The sequence below is a fragment of the Crinia signifera genome, chromosome 3, assembly GCF_055691185.1.
Source record: "Crinia signifera chromosome 3, ASM5569118v1, whole genome shotgun sequence".
Taxonomy (NCBI): Eukaryota; Metazoa; Chordata; class Amphibia; order Anura; family Myobatrachidae; genus Crinia; species Crinia signifera.
Window position 1 is genome coordinate 36,032,920 of NC_139219.1, and position 19,243 is coordinate 36,052,162.

Here is a 19,243-nt window from a genome sequence, read left to right on the forward strand (position 1 = left end):
TAAGTCCGGGATGGGACACCTTTGGCCCTCCAACTGTTGCTGAACTATACATCCCAGCATGCCCTGCTACATTTTTGCTATTTGGCCATGCTAAAACTGTTAAAGGGCATGATGGGATGTGTAGCACAATAACAGCTTGAGGACCAAAGGTTCCCCATCCCTGCTCTAAATGATCGCCACCACAGGAAAAAAAAAAATCCTGATTTATGTTCTTATGTTCTATGATTTTTCCTTATATGCCCTTTAACATAAAGTGCCCCTTTCACGTTGCAGGTATTATGCCACACACTAGAGTGTCCATTACACCATATTATATCTCACACAATAGTCAATAATGCATTTCTCAACTTATGCAATTAGTTCAGAAGTGGCAGAAGCTCTAGTAAATGTCCCTTTCAAAATGGCCACTACCTCCTTTACAACTGCGTGAACTATATCCTATGGGGATGACGAGACTGCATGGAATACTGCATTCACTGCACGGTTCACCTAGTCCTAGAAAGGTCAATATATTCTCTGTAGAGACTACAGGCATACTTTTGGTGCTTACCAAAAACCAAACCTGTGTCCCAGTGACCTTTGCTCCATCTCTATTTTTTCTATGGTGTATAATAACTCATTTTATACAATCCTATAGCTATGCACTTTGTGAATATTTATAGATGGGAAAACAAACACCCCATCCCGGGCTCTAGCGCTTTCATATTAAACCCGGGTAACCACTGGGGACAGTAGGGTTAACAGGCTGTGCAGTTTGGCCAATAAGGTTGCTCGGGGTGTGTTTAGGGTTGGGTTGAGGACATTTTGTCTAGCTGTTACATAGGGACTGCCTCTTTCTGGATGCCTAGGAGAGGGAATATATAGGTTCCCATCAGTCCGTAATTCTAATAATAATGTCCTGTCCATTCCTCCTTTCAGCTTGGTCTTCCCTATTCTGTCACTGTCTGTCCTCTCCTGCTATTATTTCCTATCATATTCCTTTCATTTTCTGTGGTTATATTAAACATATCTCTCCACCCTTCAGCCTCATGGGGCTGCCTGCGTCCCCTCCGAGAAGAAGGGCTCTGAGCTACGGGGCGCCGAGCCTCCGCCTGCCGAGATAGTGAGAGGGGCAAACACGGCAGCGAGTAGCGTGGCCTCGGTGGCAGTGCTCCAGGCGGCCTCTCGGCCTCTACGGTGTCCACGGCTCTGTCTACCGTGGTCACTGGGCAGTGGCAGGCAGCGGGAGTTCCGCAGAGTGGCAGAGCGCATGGCCTTATCTTTATCAGCGGCAGCCGCCATTAGATGCAGCCGCGGAGGACGGCGGCCAGAAGCTGGTGCCTGCAGCGTTCTGCACTGGGCACCACAAACAACATACCCTCCAACATGACCCATTCCATTAGGTACAAAATGGTCTGTTCCTGGACTTCCCTGGTGGCAGTTACAGAGGTTGGACTTCACAGTCCAATATTGAAAGAGGGGGGGTCACATCAACTGCGAGTAAGTCCAGGACAGTGATGTTTGGGGTGGCAGTAGGTGTGGCTCCCCTTTTTGAATATTGGACTGTGCTGCAGCCTCACCTCTGCAACTGCTACTGGTAAGGAAGTCCAGAAACATAATTTTGTACCTAATGGAATGGGTCATGTTGGGGGGACTGATAAACAAGCAGGCTGTGACCCACGGGTAGGGGGTAGTCCGATTGGACGGTGAATCTTTGGGCTTAACATGCGGTGTTACTTACGTTTAATCATACTTGCTCTGTTCCTGGACTTCCCTGATAATGTATGATTGCCATCACCTGTGTTAAAAACCCTTTCTTATAAATTCCCTAGCTCCCCACAGGTGCTGGCAATTAAACATTACCAGGGAAGTCCAGGAACAGAGCATTTTCTCCCTCATGGAGAAGTTCAGGTAGGCAAGTATGCGTTTAATTAGTGCACAGGTTCTTAAAGTCGGTCCTCAGGACCCCACACAGTGCATGTTTTGCAGGTCTCCCCACAGACTCACAATTGAAATAATTTGCTCCACCTGTCAATCTTTCAAAAAGTGTCAATGAGTAATGAATGCGCCTGAGGACCGAGTTTGAGAGCCCTTGATTTAGTGGGTACAGCCATTAGCTCCATTTCCCAACATGACCCCCTCCAGGAGGGACACAATGCTCAGCTCCTGACCTTCCCTCCTAATGTATGATTGCCGTCACCTGTGTTTCACCACATCATAAATTGGTGCAGAGCATTGTGTCCGCCCTGTAGAGGGTCATGTTGGGAGGAATGTTTATGCTGCCTCTAGTAGCTGCTAGCCAGGCTATGGGTAAGGTGGTTTCGGTGCAACTGCATACCCGGCTGGCGTTTGCCTATGCGTTGGCTACTTGTAGGTGAAGTATTGTCAGTCGTCTCAATGTGTATCGGCTGTTTTGCAGAGGCATGAAGGGCAAGCCATACCTCAGTGTTGACCACATGACAGAATTCATTAACGTCAAGCAACGGGATCCACGGCTAAATGAGATCCTCTATCCGCCACTGAAACAAGAACAGGTCCAGCAGCTAATCGAGAAGTATGAGCCTAACAGCAGCTTGGCAGCAAAAGGTGAGAATTAATATGTCATGAATGTTACTATGTATTGTGTGGTATTCCAGTCACGGGCATCACATAAAGAAATCTATCCATCATGCTGAACAAATAACCTCTACATGTACAATAATCACTAAATGCAGTCTAAAGGGGACTACGCACGTAGTGATGGGCGCTGTAAGTGGTGCTAGGTCACTCGGCTCACTCAGCGCTGCACAGCGATGTGACGCTGAGCGACCTCCGTGAGAACACTGGCCCTGACCCCAGCAATTAACTGAAATGTATTCACCGCTATGCCCCTACACATGGAGCAATTTTCTGAGCGTTGTAGTTAAATTAAGTAAAATTGGCCAGATATCGCTACGTGTGTAGGCTCATAACAGGAATGCCAACAAGGGCCGATGGAGAGGAGCTTGGGTCTCATAGTGGCATATCCACAGGTCACAGCTCCCATACCAGCCCCACTGGTCACCATTTGTTTATCAGGGTAAGTACAGTTGTGCAGTCAGCAACAGGCAGTCACCATGGCAGCCTTCACAAGTGTGTAAAAAAAAGAATAGACAAACTAAGGTCAGTGGTTAGTAGGGATGACCATTGCTGCCTTTGCCATCGATGGCCAAGGTGCAACTGACCATCAATAGTGTTTTGCAATGAATGACCATTGATAGTTTTACATATCGATGGTCATCCATTATTTTTCACTAATTGGCTTGTGGACCAATCAAAACATGTGGGCGTGGCTTCATGGGTGTCGGGGGCGGAGCTAAACTTAGTGTCCTGGCACTTTGAAAAAAAAAAAAAAACATCGGTTTTGCTGTGCCATCAATGGAGGGAAACCATCTGGTTCTCCCCTCATCAATGGCAAAAGTATTCGACATCGGCCATAAACCATCGATGATTTCAAATCATCAATGATTGATGGCCATCCCTAGTGGTTAGTATTTGCTTGGGCTACAAAGAAAGTCTGGTCAAAACCAATATGACAGTCAGAGCATCTTAAGTATATTTCTTCTATGCATAGGAAAGTACTGTTGCAAATGAAATGTACTACCTTCAATTATGAATGGTATCAACATCACTAAGGATTCATCTGAGAGCAGCAGTGCAGCACCTTAACACATGTCATTGCCGAACAAGTCAGGTACATCAACAGAGAAAGCTGTCCTGACCAAAGGGCAATAGGATCATTAATGATATAGAGCCCGATTCAGACCTAATTTCTCATTGACAGAGTTACAGATCACTGCGAGTAGATAGCAGCAGGCCAGACAGAAAGAAAACCCACAAACAACAAATCTGTGACTGAATTGCAAATGATATTCGCTATCCACCCGCAATTGCATACGTAATTCACCGTCTTTGAATTTTTCCAGTCTGTGCAAATGTGAGTAATGTGGGGTACACACCAGGATGATATGTCCCAAAATGAGCCAATTTAGATACAATCTCGACTGATTGTATGTCCATGTTTTGGGCCATTTCGCTGCCCTTTTGATTTGATCCCGATCCAATGCGCAGGTAGGATCTCCGAAACGACCATTTTAGTGGGTGCGGGTCGCGAACGGATCGCGATCACATCAGGGGCTTTTTCGGTGGCGGGTCATCAGCTCTTTCAGCTTGTGAGCAGGTCGTACGTTCCTGTGACGACCCGCTCACGCGCAGTATCGTGCTGGTGTGTACCCAGCATAAGTCTTTCCCTACCAACAGGTTTATCGAGGCCGGCACTGACGTCACAGACCTTTCCTTAAAACTTGATATCAAACTACGGGTGGATTGCTATTACGATCCATATGCTCCTTCTGTTGCTACTCGGCCTCACGCATGTGCGCTACAATCTTAGGCATGCAAAGTAATTCGATAATTCGCACAAATAGCGATCAACTCTGAATCGGGACCACAGACCAATATAAGCATTGGTGGGCTTACCCTATATTGACAGAAATACTGTTAAAAAAATCACCTGCCAAGAACTGCTGTGCCGGGGATTTTAAGTTGCTGTGATCCACGATAAAACCGTTGAAGATGTAGTTGTGGGCAGCTGCTAAACTACCACCACTGCAAGTGTGCACAGCGGTTAGGGGGCCCCGATGTGAGGGGACAGCCAAACCCACTGCTGCGCTAGTAGTTCCAGTTGTCTTAAAGACCTTCTATAGTTTACAGTGTACACAATTACAGTATACGCACATGAGACCTAGCTTCAGTGGCAACAGGGTGAATCATATATTCTGTTGGTGGCTATGTGACTTTCACTGAAGTTCTGTTACCTCTACTGGTTGGACTCAACAGCTGTGAGTAGGATACATCGGGAAATTATTCAATCCCGGCAGAATTCCTTGGTCAGGTGAAAAATCAGCAATAATTCGCTGATTAGTATTCACATGTTCTCCCGTTGTGGAGTACATTTTCGCCACTGCCATTTCACAGTTTTTTGGGGGGGATGAATTGAGATGGGTGAAAACCGATGCAAATTTGCCAAAATACGTGAATTTGCGGCAATTTCACCAATCCACATGGTTTTTGATGATGCTGGACATTTTGACCAGGTGAAAAATCATCACTGGGATAGAATAAGGCGAATTTTCCCCCAAAAACGGGCGAAAATTGTCCCAGAATTGAATATTCCCCATAAGCCGCATCACATTTATTTTATCTCATCTTTGATTGTCTGCATCAGAGCAGCGGAAACCCATGTAGTAGTAGTAATACGTTTATTTATAAGGTGCCACAAAGTGTCCGCAGCGCCGTACATAGCAAACAAAAAACAAATTACAAGGTAACGTACAGGGTGTGTTGATAAAATACAGCATAAATAGGGGTATAGCTGGTAGAACTAAAATCAGCATCAGTTCTGAAGTAGGTGTGGAAATTGTCGAGGAGACTGAAGATGAAGTAGAGGAAGGGAAGAACAGGGCAGGAGCACTGGTGAGGTAAAGAGGTAGGGTGAGTACGTGAGGAAGGAGGACCCTACTCATAAGAGTTAACAGACTAAAAGGAGGTGGGTGGACGAACGAAAAACAATAGGATAAGTAGGAACGGATGGAGGGGTAGGGTAGGCAGGATAGGAGGAGCAAAAGAGGTTAGGAGGAGGAGGGATAGGCTAAAAGGAAGAAGTGGGTTTTGAGGGAGCGCTTGAAGGAGGTAAGGGAATCAGAAAGCCTGATGGGTGGCGGGAGGTTGTTCCAGTGCAGGGAGGCAGATCGAGAGAAATCTTGGACACAGGAGTGGGAGGAGGTGATTAGGTGAGAGGTCAGTCGGCGGCAGAGCGAAGAGGATGGGAGGGAGTGTGGATAGAGATCGGTGAAGGAGGAGAGAGCCTTGTAGGTGGTGGTGAGGAGTTTAAAGAGAACCCGGAAAGGAATGGGGAGCCAGTGAAGAGAGGATAACATTAAAGATTCACAAGCGAATTAAGTACTCTTTCATTGTAGAAACTGGTGTAACCACCCATTGACAAGAAATCCTGTCATACTGTACATAGCCGGTGCACTGGGGAGCAAGTGTGCGCGGTGCATATACTGCTGCGCTCAGTGTAGTTGGGTTATAGCAGACACTGGCTTATACAGAATGACACAAAAAAAAGGTGGAAAGCTATTTTTTTCCCCAAAATGAAGGTGTGACTTCATGTAAAGTTATCCTTTCCTTAGGTATGTGTCCAGTATGTGGCTGTCCTTTATAAAAAAATCAAAACTGCAGCTACATAGGACTGGTCTTCCTTCTTGTGCAGTTACATCTAGATTTCCACCAAGGTGCATAGTTTTTTTTAGAACAAGTAGGTTACAATTGTAAAGGACAAGGCCATACTTGTCGACTTTGAAGCTGCACTCTCCGGGAGAGGACAACCAGCTCATTATGGCAGGAGGGCCGGGCCAAATCCGGGAGTAAAAAGGGGGCGGTGCGGGGGCGGAGCCACGGCAGTGATAATCTGTTTAGGGGCGTGGCTAGATCCCGCAGACCCCCCGCCGAGGGGCAGTTTGCGGGAGATGGAGTATTATGCGGGAGGGTTGCCCCCCTTTCCGGGGGACCGGGAGGGGGACCCAGTTTCCGGGACCCTCCCAGCCATTCCGGGAGGGTAGGCAACCCTAGACCAGGCATTACCATATTGGATCCGCATATCCCATTTTGCAGAGAGAAAATGTTTTGAGAGAAAAATGGAAAAGATTATTCAGTTGATGGGCAAACATTTTCCCTGGGAGAGATTTATCAAGCCACTTAAGAGTAGCGAACTGGACAAGTGGAGATGTTGCCTATTGCAACCCATAAGCTTCTAACTAGCATTTTTAAAGTACATTCTATAAAATGATAAACCGGTTGCTACGGGAAACCTCTCATCGTGTCCACTTCACTGCTCTGCTTGATCCAACTCCTCCAGAGAGAGTGAAAGTGATGGATGGGTGACAGCAAGGGTGTAGCTACCATAGATGCAGGTAGTGCAGCTGCTATGGGGCCAGAGCTGAGAGGGGCCACCTTTCCTGTCACAGTTACATATGTTCTATGCAGTTTTCACCATTGAGTGGTGCAAAGGGGCCCTTTATACACCTTTAGTTTCTCCACTGGCTGATAGTTGGAGACACAGGGTTTGCATATGGCTGGAGAGACATGAGTGGCATTCAGCTGGAGAGAATATTGGGGGATGGGGCTGGAGAGACATAGAAGGGATTAATCTTTCTGTGTGTGTGTGCGTGCGTGCGTGCCTGCGCACAAGTGCATGTAGTCTTGATATATAGAAAGCTGAGGACTAGAATATTTTTAGCGCTAATGGTCCAACACATTTATTTTGGTCCATTAGGCACAGTCCCCTTACTTTGTACTAATTGCAGCCTATAGCGCATCTATACCTGCCAACTCATTACTGCTATTTCCCGACTCGCACCGAAGATCTGTGTGAAGATCTCATCTTGAACGCACATTTAGTAGCAAGAAGAAGAAAATAAACATTTTTTATACTGCAGCAATTACAAATTAGAGTTGTATCATATCACAAAGTGTGACCGTGATACTGAATATATTTGTATCAGCCTACTTAACCATGCATACTACTATAACATTATAAGCTAGAATTCTAGTAGTGGCATACAAATGCTAATAAGCAGTCTGCCAGGGGTGCTGGAGCCGGTACTCAGAGCCGGGCTTATGGGAGGGTAGAAATAAATTGGTATTCACACCAAGCTAACCAAAGGCCCTGTGCTCAACAAGGATTTCTCTTAGTTTCATGTTCTGCATAATTAAGTGACTATTTAATAACTGTTAAGCAGTTGTCCTGCAATAATGTCATTTTTCATAATTTCTCTAACGTCCTAGGGTATACTGGGGATTCAAGTAGACAATGGGTATAGATGGGTCCGTAGGAGTCGGTGCACTTCAATAAAAATTAACATCCCGTGTGCTGGCTCCTCCCCTCTATGCCCCCTCCCACAGCCCAGTTTAGAAAAAAGTGCCTTCAGGGCCGGTAGCACACTCTGGAGCTCCAGTCTTTTTATAACCATATATTTGTTATTTGAACTTTTTATTTTTGCAGCAAGTAACTATTTTCTGCAGCGCTGATGGAGGGATCACGAAACCAACCTCTTGAAGGGTTAATGGTCCGTGTCCCTCTGATGAGAACCAGTTCCTGGAGGGTGATGCACCGCAGTTGCTGAGGACTGACGAGCACACCCGTAGTTTTGCCGCCCCATCAGGGCTGCCATCAGAAATTGTGGGGCCCGGGACTGACAAACATCCCCCCCCCCCCCCCTTGTCATGTATTAAAATGATACCTGTGGCCGCACCGGTTGCAGCGGCTTCTCCTGAGTCCTCCGGCATCTGGCATGCTGGGCGCATGCCAGAAATATTGGACAACAGTGTTCGCACCACCTTCGCCGTCCTGTCATCACACAGATGGATCCTAAATCTGCAAAAAAATCACAATTGAATCTGTCACAAAGGATTCTGTTCCTGGGGATGATATTGGACACTGTGGTCCAAAAAGTTTTTCTTCCTATGGAGAAGGTTCTGGCGATTGAACAAACGGTGCGCCTCGCAAGATTTCAGTCCAATCCTGTATCCGACTGCTCGGAAAAATCCCTTACGGCAGATTTAATGCGAGGACATTTCAACTGGACCTCTTGAACAAATGGATGGGTTCACATATTCAGATGCATTCCCTAGTCACTCTATCCTCGGAAACGAGAGTCTCACTCCTTTGGAAGGAAGGAGGTTCGGCATTTACTCCTGGGTACTGGTAACGACAGATGCCAGCCTAAGGGGATGGGGAGCAGTAACTCAGGGAGGTAACTTTCAGGGCCTTTGGTCGCCACAGGAAGCCTCTCTTCCCATAAACGTGTTGGAGCTAAGAGCAATCCATCGAGCCTGGCTGCAGTCGGACAATGTCATGGTAGTGGCGTACATAAATCGCCAAGGGGGAACAAAAAGCAGGGCTGCCATGAAAGAAGCTTCAAAGATCCTAAGGTGGGCAGAGAGTCATGCAGAGGCCATATTGGCCATTTTCATTCCAGGAGCACAGAACTTACCAGCGGATTATCTCAGCAGACACACTCTACACCCAGGGTAGTGGAGTCTACACCCTCAGGTTTTTCAGATGTTTGTAAACCGATGGGGGTGCCCGCAGGTGGAAATAATGGCATCCCAACTGAACAAGAAACTCATGATTTATTGCTCAAGAACAAGGGATCCTGAGGCAGTGGCAGAGGACGCCCTAATAGCACCATGGGATTACCGCTTCATTTACCTGTTCCCTCCGATTCTGTTAATCCCGAGACTTCTCAAACGAATAAAATGGGAGACAGTACAGGTGATTTTCATTGCACCATGTTGACCACGCAGAACCTGGTTTGCGGACATTCTATCCCTGTCACTGGAGAACCATGGCCGCTGCCACTTCGACCAGATCTACTACAACAAGGGCCATTCATTTATCACGACTTATGTTGGCAAAATGTAATGGCATAGAGATTGAAAGGGAAATCTTAGCGAGGAAAGGCATTCCAGGCACGGTTATACCTACTATGCTCCAGGCTAGGAAAACGGTCACATCAAAACACAATTCCAAATTCTGTAAACTTTACGTTTCTTGGTGTGAAATCCGCCAGTACCCTCCGGTCGAATTTAGATTGTTCCGTTTCCTGAGATTTCTACAAGCAGGGGAGGATTTGGGCCTTCGACTAGGGTTTATAAAGGTACAGATTTCTGCGTTATCTATATTTTTCCAATATTTTTCCAAAAACAGTTAGCAGTTCTCCCTGAGGTACAGACCTTCCTAAATGGCGTTCTGCACATCCAGCCCCCATTTGTAAGGCTTGTGGCGCCTTGGGATTTGAATCTGGTTTTGGAATTCCTGCAATCCTCCTGGTTCGAACCTCTGAAATCAGCTGAAATAAAATTTCTTACTTGGAAGACGGTTCTATTGCTGGCCTTAGCTTCTGCAAGATGAGTCTCGGAGCTGGGCGCCCTCTCATGCAGGAGTCAGTATCTAATTTTTCATGCCGACAGGGCGGAATTTCATACAGGGCCAAAGTTCCTCCCAAAAGTGGTGTCAGCTTTCCATATAAACCAGAGAAAATGGGGAGATGATACCCACACCAATCTTTTAATAATGGGACTTTCTTGTCTCCTCCAATACTGATATTTTTGGGGGATATTGTTCCCACACAATCTGACAGTTGGAGGTGCTACCTACTACTTTATATACAGACACATAACATAAACAAGAAAAAGAAGTATAATGTAGGTGCACGGAAAGTCAAATATTGATACATAAAATTTAACCTTTAATAATGCCTAGGCTGTGGGAGGGGGCATAGAGGGGAGGAGCCAGCACGCGGGATGTTCATTTTTATTGAAGTGCACGGCTCCTACAGACCCATCTATACCCATTGTCTACTTGAATCCCCAGTATGCCCTAAGGACTACGAGAAAACGATTTACCGGTAGGTAAACAAAATCCTCTAATATTCTACAAAGAGTAATAATTATGGTCACAACAATGAAAGTTCAGCCCATCTAGTGACAGTGGTAAGTGACTACTGTATAATGGAATAGCAATTAGATCACTCCTTAGACTGTAGAAGGCATTACATCTGTGCTAAATTACAGTAAGTCTAGCTTTACCCTTTCCAGATAGCCTCAGAACATCTTCATGCCCCCTGTTTTTCCCAGGGCTAATAATACCCCTTTCACATCGCAAATGCCAGGTCGCACCCAGGATTTGGACATGTCCCAGGAGTGACTGTTTGTTGCTTACAGGAACCCAGCTTATTGTCAGGTCACTGACTTCATCTGGGGAGGAAAGCGGAGCATCTGGCAGGGGCGGGTGAGGAGGCAGCACCAAGGTGACGCTGCTGCCTTCCTACATAGAAGTGCATTCCACTGCCGCATTACCAGAAGTGGGGTGTGTTTTATTCTCACGATACCGGTATCAAAAGTGACGTCTACTTCCTGTCTGTCCTACCGCGGCTACCTTTCTCCTGAATCCGGATTAAGAAATATCATTCATAGTGAGGAGTCCTTCGTCATTGGTCCTATGTTCATTGATGTCATATAATATTGACTTCCGGCCACCATTTTGTTGGAGTCCTCAAGCCGGATCTGGGAATGTCTTCACTGATATAGGGTCCCTCCCCATTTGTCCCATATGATACCGGCCTACGGCCGCCATTTTGTTGTAGTCCAATATCAAATCTGAAATGATAAAATATCAAGAAAAATTATTAGATTAAAAATATTGCCACACATGAAATTTACATAAAATATATATAAGAAATATGTGTAAAAATTTGAGAGTGGGGAAAGGAAGATAACGATTTTTTTTTTTTTAAGAACATTTAAAAATCATTTGACCTATAAAAAACACTTTATTTAAAAATCTTTGTTTAAGCCATTCACATTAGAGTTTTAAAATCATATTCATCTCACACTTGGCTAATTTAGTAACAATACTACCTCCTTCATTTTTATTAACTTTTCTTAAAACTTCAAAATTTTTGATAAAGTATATGATTGCACTCATGTTTTTCCTTAAAGTGCAAAGAAAGTGCATGTGTGACAAGAGACCCTTTTTAATATTATGGAGATGTTCTCCAAGCCAGATTTTCACGATCTACTGGTGCGTCCTATATAGACTTTATTGCAAGTACACTCTATGGTATAAATGATGATAACAAATAAAAATCCCTAATATTGCACTTTAACCCATTTAATCGCCCATTCAGTTAACTTGGTTCCAAAGTTGTTCGTGACACATTTGCACCCCACACAGGAACCAAACCTAAAAAATCCCTTAAATCGAATGATTTCTTTCTTTGGTAAATTTGGACATAAGCTGTTCACTAATTTGGATTTCAAATTATGGGCCCTCCAAAAAATGCATTTAGGGAAGTTTGATAATAAAATGGCAATCACTGGGTCCTTTTTTAGAATCGATCAATGTTTTTTAAGAACGGTTTTAATTTGATTGTGTTGTGTCAAAGTCGGTGATATACGACCATTTGAAAGCATCTTGATCTCTTTGTTTCCTCTTTAGGTTGTATTAACTCCTTCCTTTCTAAACTTTGTTCTTCCTTGATTCTTCAATCTTCAATTTTCTTATATCTACTACTTAAAAATGTTTTCTTCATTTCCTCTGCTTGAGTATTAAAAACTTCAGACTCTGCAGTTTCTCCTTCAATTGCCTGATTTGTCCCATTGGAATTTAATTTAACCAAGTTTCTTGGTGACAACTTTCACCATTAATGTAGGATCTTGTGTCAGTGGGCTTTATAAAGTTTTTTCGTCTTAATTTTACCGTCTTCTATGTAAATGTTCAAATCAAGAGAAAACTGGTCTAAAACTGATTTCTCCCCCCTCCAGATGAATAACATATCATCTATGTACCGCCGCCATGACACCAGGCCTGCCCCAAAAGGATTAATGTTATGCACAAATTCCTCATCCCATGCTCCTGTGAATATGTTGGCATAACTTGAGACGAACCTGGTGCCCATGGCGGTACCTTTCTTTTGCATAAAATATTCCTCCTTAAAAATAATATAATTATTATTTAAAATGAATTTCATGTCCTCAATGATAAAATCTTGTACATTTTTATTCAAGCTTGATTTTTCTAAAGATACCCCTATCAGCCAATTGTCTCTATATCTCACTTTCATAGTCTATTTTGTTGAAAATACCTTGTCTGCTGGCTTGATGATTACATTTTTATTTTTTGTTAGATTTTTTCTAAGGCACATTCTTCTTTCATTGTTAACTTGTTTATTTTTTATGTTTGTGGATTTTTCGGCTAATTTCTGTAGATCTTCAATGACCAAATTACCAAAAGTCTCAATGTAACACCCTTTCATAAAAGGTGGACTTTGGTCTGAAGGATGGGCCAGGATCTTCATCTTCTACTACTTCTTTGCCTGATCTTAATTCAAAGAGCCTTTTATTGCAATTTCCTGCAGAACTTTTGGACATCTATGTAGATGTTAAATCGGTTAATCTTTGTTGATGGACAAAAATGAAAACTCTAGTATGTTCTTTACTCTGCTAGTAGTAAGTGATCACTAAGGTTAAAGATTTTTACTCTTTCGTTCATAGAATCCTTATTTGGAGGACTCGCAGGGTCAGTGGTTTCCAAATCTCTTAGACTTTGGCATTTGAGCTTACTTTTTTATTTCTTTTTTTCCTTTTGTTTTAGAACACCCCCTCTTATCCCCCTCTGCTGTAGATCGTCCAAACCCCGACTTTTTCCTAAAAAAGGATAAGGTTTCATTTGGGTGAATCTGTTGGATAGTGTAATGGGGGAATTTCTCTGGGGGACCAGTTCTGTCTCTCTCCATGGGTAATCTTTCCTTTTTTAAGCTAATCGCTTTTTTCTCTCTCCCAGAGGAAAGTTTCTCCACTTGTATTCATATTGACTATGATGTTGATTGCTGCAATTATTTCCATATTCAGAGTATCTCTGTATGTCTATTTGTACTCCTTGACATAAATGTACAAGGGAATGATTGTGTCTACGATCTCTCCACTCTAGGTGATCCTTTCTCCTATTGTTTGAATAGTCAGGTCTCTGATGAGATTTTTGTTTGTCTTCAGGGTGCCTTAACTCATGTCTATAATTCACCCTTTTGTCTACGCGTGGTGCAATATTAGTGTTGCATATAGTCCGTGTACTCCACATCTATGTGGCTAGGATGGAGTCTATCTGCAAGTCGGACTCTCTGTTTATCCTCTATGATTCCACCCGTCCTTGTTGGCCAGCTACCAAATAAGCCTTGGCCAGCCTTATAATTTGTCAGGCTTATATAGCTGCCTCCAGAGCTCTGCCTTCTTCCATCTCCACACGTTTGGTTGGCATCTAATGGGCGGCTGCATGTGGGGTGTCTATCTACTAGCTGTGTTGTGTGGCTACGTGGTCGGGCAGGAGAAATTATGTGCGATTCTACAAGTTCAACACTTTTGCGGCCCCTGCTTCACAGTTTGGTCGCTCAGTGTTAAGGGGTTCTCGGCGCTGTCCCGCCTGTGTTGGGAGCTCTGTGATGTCTCCACTGTAACACCAGTGTCACCTAGTGGATGAAGGAGAATAGGGGAATTTTTACTTACTGTTAAATCCTTTTCTCCGATTCCATAGGTGACACTGGACACCTACCTGGCGCTGTTCAGGTTTTCAGGTTGACTTTACTTGGTTGGTAGTTCCTGCCAGGTCGATTGTGTGATTGTTTCCACTGTGTTTTTTTTTCTTTTCTATTTTTTAAAACTGTTCTACGTGTTTGTTTGTATTGTTTGTTATAACCTCCTCTTCGGAAGTGTGTTTTCTTCCAGCTCCCTCCGGGCACAATTACTCAAGACTGCCTGGGATAGGAAGTAGAAGGGGAAGAGTTAGTCACAGTCAATTTTATTTAAAGTGCCCATGCTCCCTGTGGTCGCCCTTCTATTCCCCACTGTATCTCCAGTGTCCTCTATAGAATCGGAGAAAAGGATTTAACCCTAAGTACAAAATTCCCTTTTTTTATACCGGGTCTGATAGCCAGGTTGCTGGACTTGGGATATTCGACATGGCCCTTTCACACTGTACGTCGTCCGGAATCGACTCAGCAACAACCTGGGATTGACCTGGGTTATTTGTGCAGTGTTTAAAGGGGTAATAGTTGTTCTCACAGCCCTAATTAAAGAACAAACAGGGGAAGTGGTGGGTGAAAGCAGTCTACGCAAAGATCTCTAAGTCGGGCCTGTAGTGTGCAGGCAGTGTGTGTGTGAAGAGCTCCAGCAGGAGTGCTAGTACTACAGGCTGTCAATGACCTTTAAGGTCTCCATGCATAAGACTACTTCCCAGACCCCTGACGGGATTCCCTTCAATGGGATGTTGGTGTCTAAATTCTGACCACCGACATCCCAATGCTGGTCATCTGTATGTATTCAGTTTAAATATGTGGAAATTGACTGTAGAGACAGTTAAAGATTACAACCACACTAGAACCTACTGTACAAATGCAGATGTTTCACCTTTAGCATGCAATACATGGTGTTTCTAATTCTAATTTACTGATATATACGCTCTGCATGTTCCTCTGTGAACTTTAAAGAATGAACAGCCCCACGCTGAGTGTGAACTGTGTATCCCTGGGGAGATAGCCTGATGAAAAGCACCATTAGACAAGGTTTGACATCTCACATAGATCTGTGATGTTTGTCAGTATTCCCAATTCTACTTCTGATTCAGTCTATTTCCCATTGGATTGCACTGTCAAGATAAAATGAACTGTTCTGAGAAAGGATTGTGAGCATTAAGCTGGTGCCTAGGGAGCTTAGCAAGAGCCTGCTTGAATGTTAAATGTACAATGAGGTACAGAGGAAGAGAGAACTTACATTGCAGACTAATGTTTCCTGCTAATGTCTACAGCAAAAATTAAAGTTTCTCATCTCTGTTCCGAAGTATGTAAAACAAGACTCCTTCCGAATTCGTCGGACATACTAACACCGCATCGCTACTTAGCGGGAATGTTGTGTGGCCATGGCACAGTGACGGTGTGACCATGCCTCTGTGGGCATTTATTTCAGAGATGGTAATATTTTAATGCCACACACCGTGCGTGTGGCAGTGGGTCCCCTTCCCGGATGATGCAAAATAGCATTAACAACCTGTTTGCTAGGCAGCAGGACTTTCCCACCAAGAGTTGGGAAGTGTTCTCTGCAGTAAGGCCCTGATGCAGCATTGCTGCTACAGTGTGGCAGTTAGTGTACCGTATTTTTCATAAAAGTGAGTGCATGAGTGTGTGTTTATGCAGATTCGCGTGAATCAAATGGCAAATGTAAAGGACCCCCATAAACTATTCCCTGCTAGCGGTGGTAATATAATATAATATCTCTAGTGTCTGTGACTTCAAAACACTGCCATCTGTTTGCAGCAAGTGAAACTAAATATCTACTAGCTTTCGAAGCATTAGCTTCGAGCGGGCTTACTAGTTTTTCAAGAATTATAAGCTGAGCATTGCATTTACTTTTCTATTTTTCATGTTAAATGTTATTATCCTAATCTGATTGCAATGATAATTCAAGAGGGGTACTTCAAATATAAAAAATTATATTATAACCAGGTGCAATCATTGTTATGCACAGAGATTAGAGAAGCAATGGTAGTTTTTGGTCTGAGAGGCCAACCGTTGAGCATTGTTTTGAGACCTCTTTACAATACCAGGTTGGTTTTACCTTGCAGATAGATGATTTTTGCTTTAAAAAAATCATGCAGACTCTCACAGAATCCTGAACCTCCGTCAACTCGGAGGCTGACATTTATCCAGTATCTTATGGCAGTTTACAAAACTGAGAACATTCTAGTGACTGATGTACAATAGAAAAAGCTGTAACTTATTGTAAGGGCTCTGAGGGGGGCCACCGAACCTGCCTCCTAACTCTGTTGCCCCTGACCGTGGTCTGCGAACACATTCAGTGCTAAGCTTCATCTCTAACAGCCGCGTTCAAAGGAGCTGGTTATGCCGGCACCAGCCCCGATGTCGCCAGCCCTTATGAGGGACAACATGTTCACTGAGGTATGTTTCATATGTTTCTATGTTTCTATGAGGTGATCCGGATGCAAGAAGAAAGCTAACTAACAAGGACAGAGCAGGCTGGGATACCTCTAAGGTCTTCCCAGGTGCGGGGAAACACCCCTAGGTGCAACAATGCACAGAGGTGGTAATATACACAATACTGGTGCAACAATGCACAGAGGTGGTAATATACACAATACTGGTGCAACAATGCACAGAGGTGATAATATACACAATACTGGTGCAACAATGCACAGTGGTGATAATATACACAATACTGGTGCAACAATGCACAGTGGTGATAATATACACAATAAATAGAGAAAATGCTGCAGGGGTAACCCCTGACTTATCTGGGAAGATGTTAGACCACAGATAACGTAATCCGAAACTGCAATACAGGCACAGGAACCAGCAGGCAGAGAGCTTCAGACAGGAACCAGGAACACACGACAGAGCTCCAGCTAGGCAGGGCCCAGGACGCTATAACCGGCACCTGTCAGATAGCCCAGCCGGCTTTTATTCAAAACTGCCGCCTTCCCCGGCGGAAGTGACGTCAGGGGCACCCGACAACTGGCTCCCCCCTGCTGCCGTCTGTGCGGCAGAAGTTCTGGGCGTTGCTTAGCAACGTCCCGACACTTCCGCCCTGAGCTGCCCGTTGATTGCCGGAAGGTAGCCACTGTCCCTGTGCCTGCAGCACTGGAGCTGACAGGCAAGCAGGGACGCGGTGGCGCCCAGACCAGCGACTAACACTTATACACAATTCAGTGAGTAGTATTGGAAGTTAGATATAATACAGAGAGCAGTCTATTAACAGATCCTGTATATTATACAGAGAACAGTACAATATTTAAGATACAATACAAATAGCAATCTAGTGACATATACAATACAGAGAATCTGAATGATACACAAAGCATAATCTGGTGATCTACAGTACATAGTGCTGACTAGTGACTTATGAACAATACAGAGAGCCCTCTAGTTACACATACTGTATACAATACAGACGGTCGGGACCCACTTTGGGATCAGGACCCAAAGTTTGAGAACCACTGAACTAGCTAATGTCGACCTTCCCACGTGTTGACCTTGGCTCATGTCGACCCAGTGTATGTTGACCTAACAACGTATACCTTGTGGCCAGTGTACACAAACATGACTTTCTCCTTATCAATTACTTCCTAATATCATTCATCCTAATAAAAACTTGCCATTGGCTGCTGCTAAAACTAACTTTATTCATATCATAGTAATTCTCAGCAGGCATCAAGCTAAACTAATACACAAATGAATATGTCAATGCCTTACTCAGTACAACTAATAATAGCAGAACCGTCGCTTGCTAATTAATCTTCGTGCAGACGATATCAGAAATCCAAATACGCTTTATAGTGTATTTTATTCTTTTTTTATTCTCAGTGGTTTGGTTCATCTGGGCTGAGTGCCAGTGTCGCTGTAAGAGCCTCTCCAGCCACTGCTTGAATTTATTCTCCTAAAATAATAGTCACACAGAACACGCATCTCTTTTTATTGTAACACGACAACAACTGTGCGATATAATTACATTATAAGAATCACTGTACAGACAATGAAAATTAAATCGTAGTTGCAAAGGTAATGAGAAAAAAGAACAAATGTATTTCTTAACCATTTATATCTATATTACGATTACAAAACTTTTATAGCTATGTTTTCTTATTTGGGAGTACAGCTATAGCATTACTCATAAATAATATCCAGCACAAACAAGATGGCACTGTAGGACTGCTTTTCCCCAATCAGTTTCTAAGAGCACATGATTGTACCACAGGCTGAAAATATGCACACTACTGTATATATAACAGCATTTTGTACTTACCGTTAAATCTGACTCCACAGGTGTCACTGGAGTAACAGTGGGGAATAGAAGGGCGACTGCAGGGAGCATGGGCACTTTAAGAATTAAAATGTGTGTGTGGCCAACTCATCCCCTTCTAATCCCCCCCCCCCCCCAGACAGTCAAAAGGATTGTGCCTTGAGGGAGCTGGAAGAAACAGACACACTCTTCCGAAGAGGAGGTTAATCCAAACCTAACACATCCACAGAACAGGATAGAAAGACAACAGTTGGGAAAATAAAAAAATATTTAAGAAATTTTGTAACCACACATGCAACATAAGAGAGTTCTGCCAAACACAACTGGAACTAACTTTAGTAGGTGAATGGAACTGCAAGAGCCAAAGAAGAGAACAGCGCCAAGGTGGGCGTCCAGTGACACCTGTGGAATCGGAGAGAAGGATTTAACGGGAAGTACAAAATCCTGTCTTCGGTACTTGTGTAATAACTGGGCGTCCGATTTTCTGATCAGGTCGGAAAAATCGCATCACATGCAACCAAATCGCATGCGATGCGATGCAATTTTCCATAGGATTCAATGTTAAAATGGTCCTGTTCATTTCCCCACTATCCAAGTGGGCATAGAGTTGATTTTATATACCGTGGCGAGCGCAGCGAGCCTCGTGTGTGGATGCGGAATACATTTTAAGGTACTTGTGAGTTATCTGGGCGCCCGATTTCGAAATCGGGTCGGATCGGGCACATCGCATCGCATCGCATGCGACCATCGGATGCGATGCGATGCGATGACCCGATTTTTCCATAGGAATCAATGTTAAAATGGACTGAGTCCATTTTAA

At 44.0% G+C, this 19,243-nt stretch overlaps 1 protein-coding gene across 3 annotated transcripts in view; it reads left to right on the plus strand.

The window, feature by feature from the left end:
• Nucleotides 1-19,243, plus strand: part of PLCB1 (phospholipase C beta 1) — a 632,132-nt gene that overhangs the window by 410,518 nt on the left and 202,371 nt on the right. For all 3 annotated transcript variants that reach the window (XM_083175630.1, XM_083175632.1, XM_083175631.1), the window contains exon 9: nucleotides 2,399-2,565. In XM_083175630.1, the coding sequence (XP_083031756.1) occupies nucleotides 2,399-2,565 (167 nt within the window). The remainder of the gene's footprint in view (nucleotides 1-2,398; nucleotides 2,566-19,243) is intronic.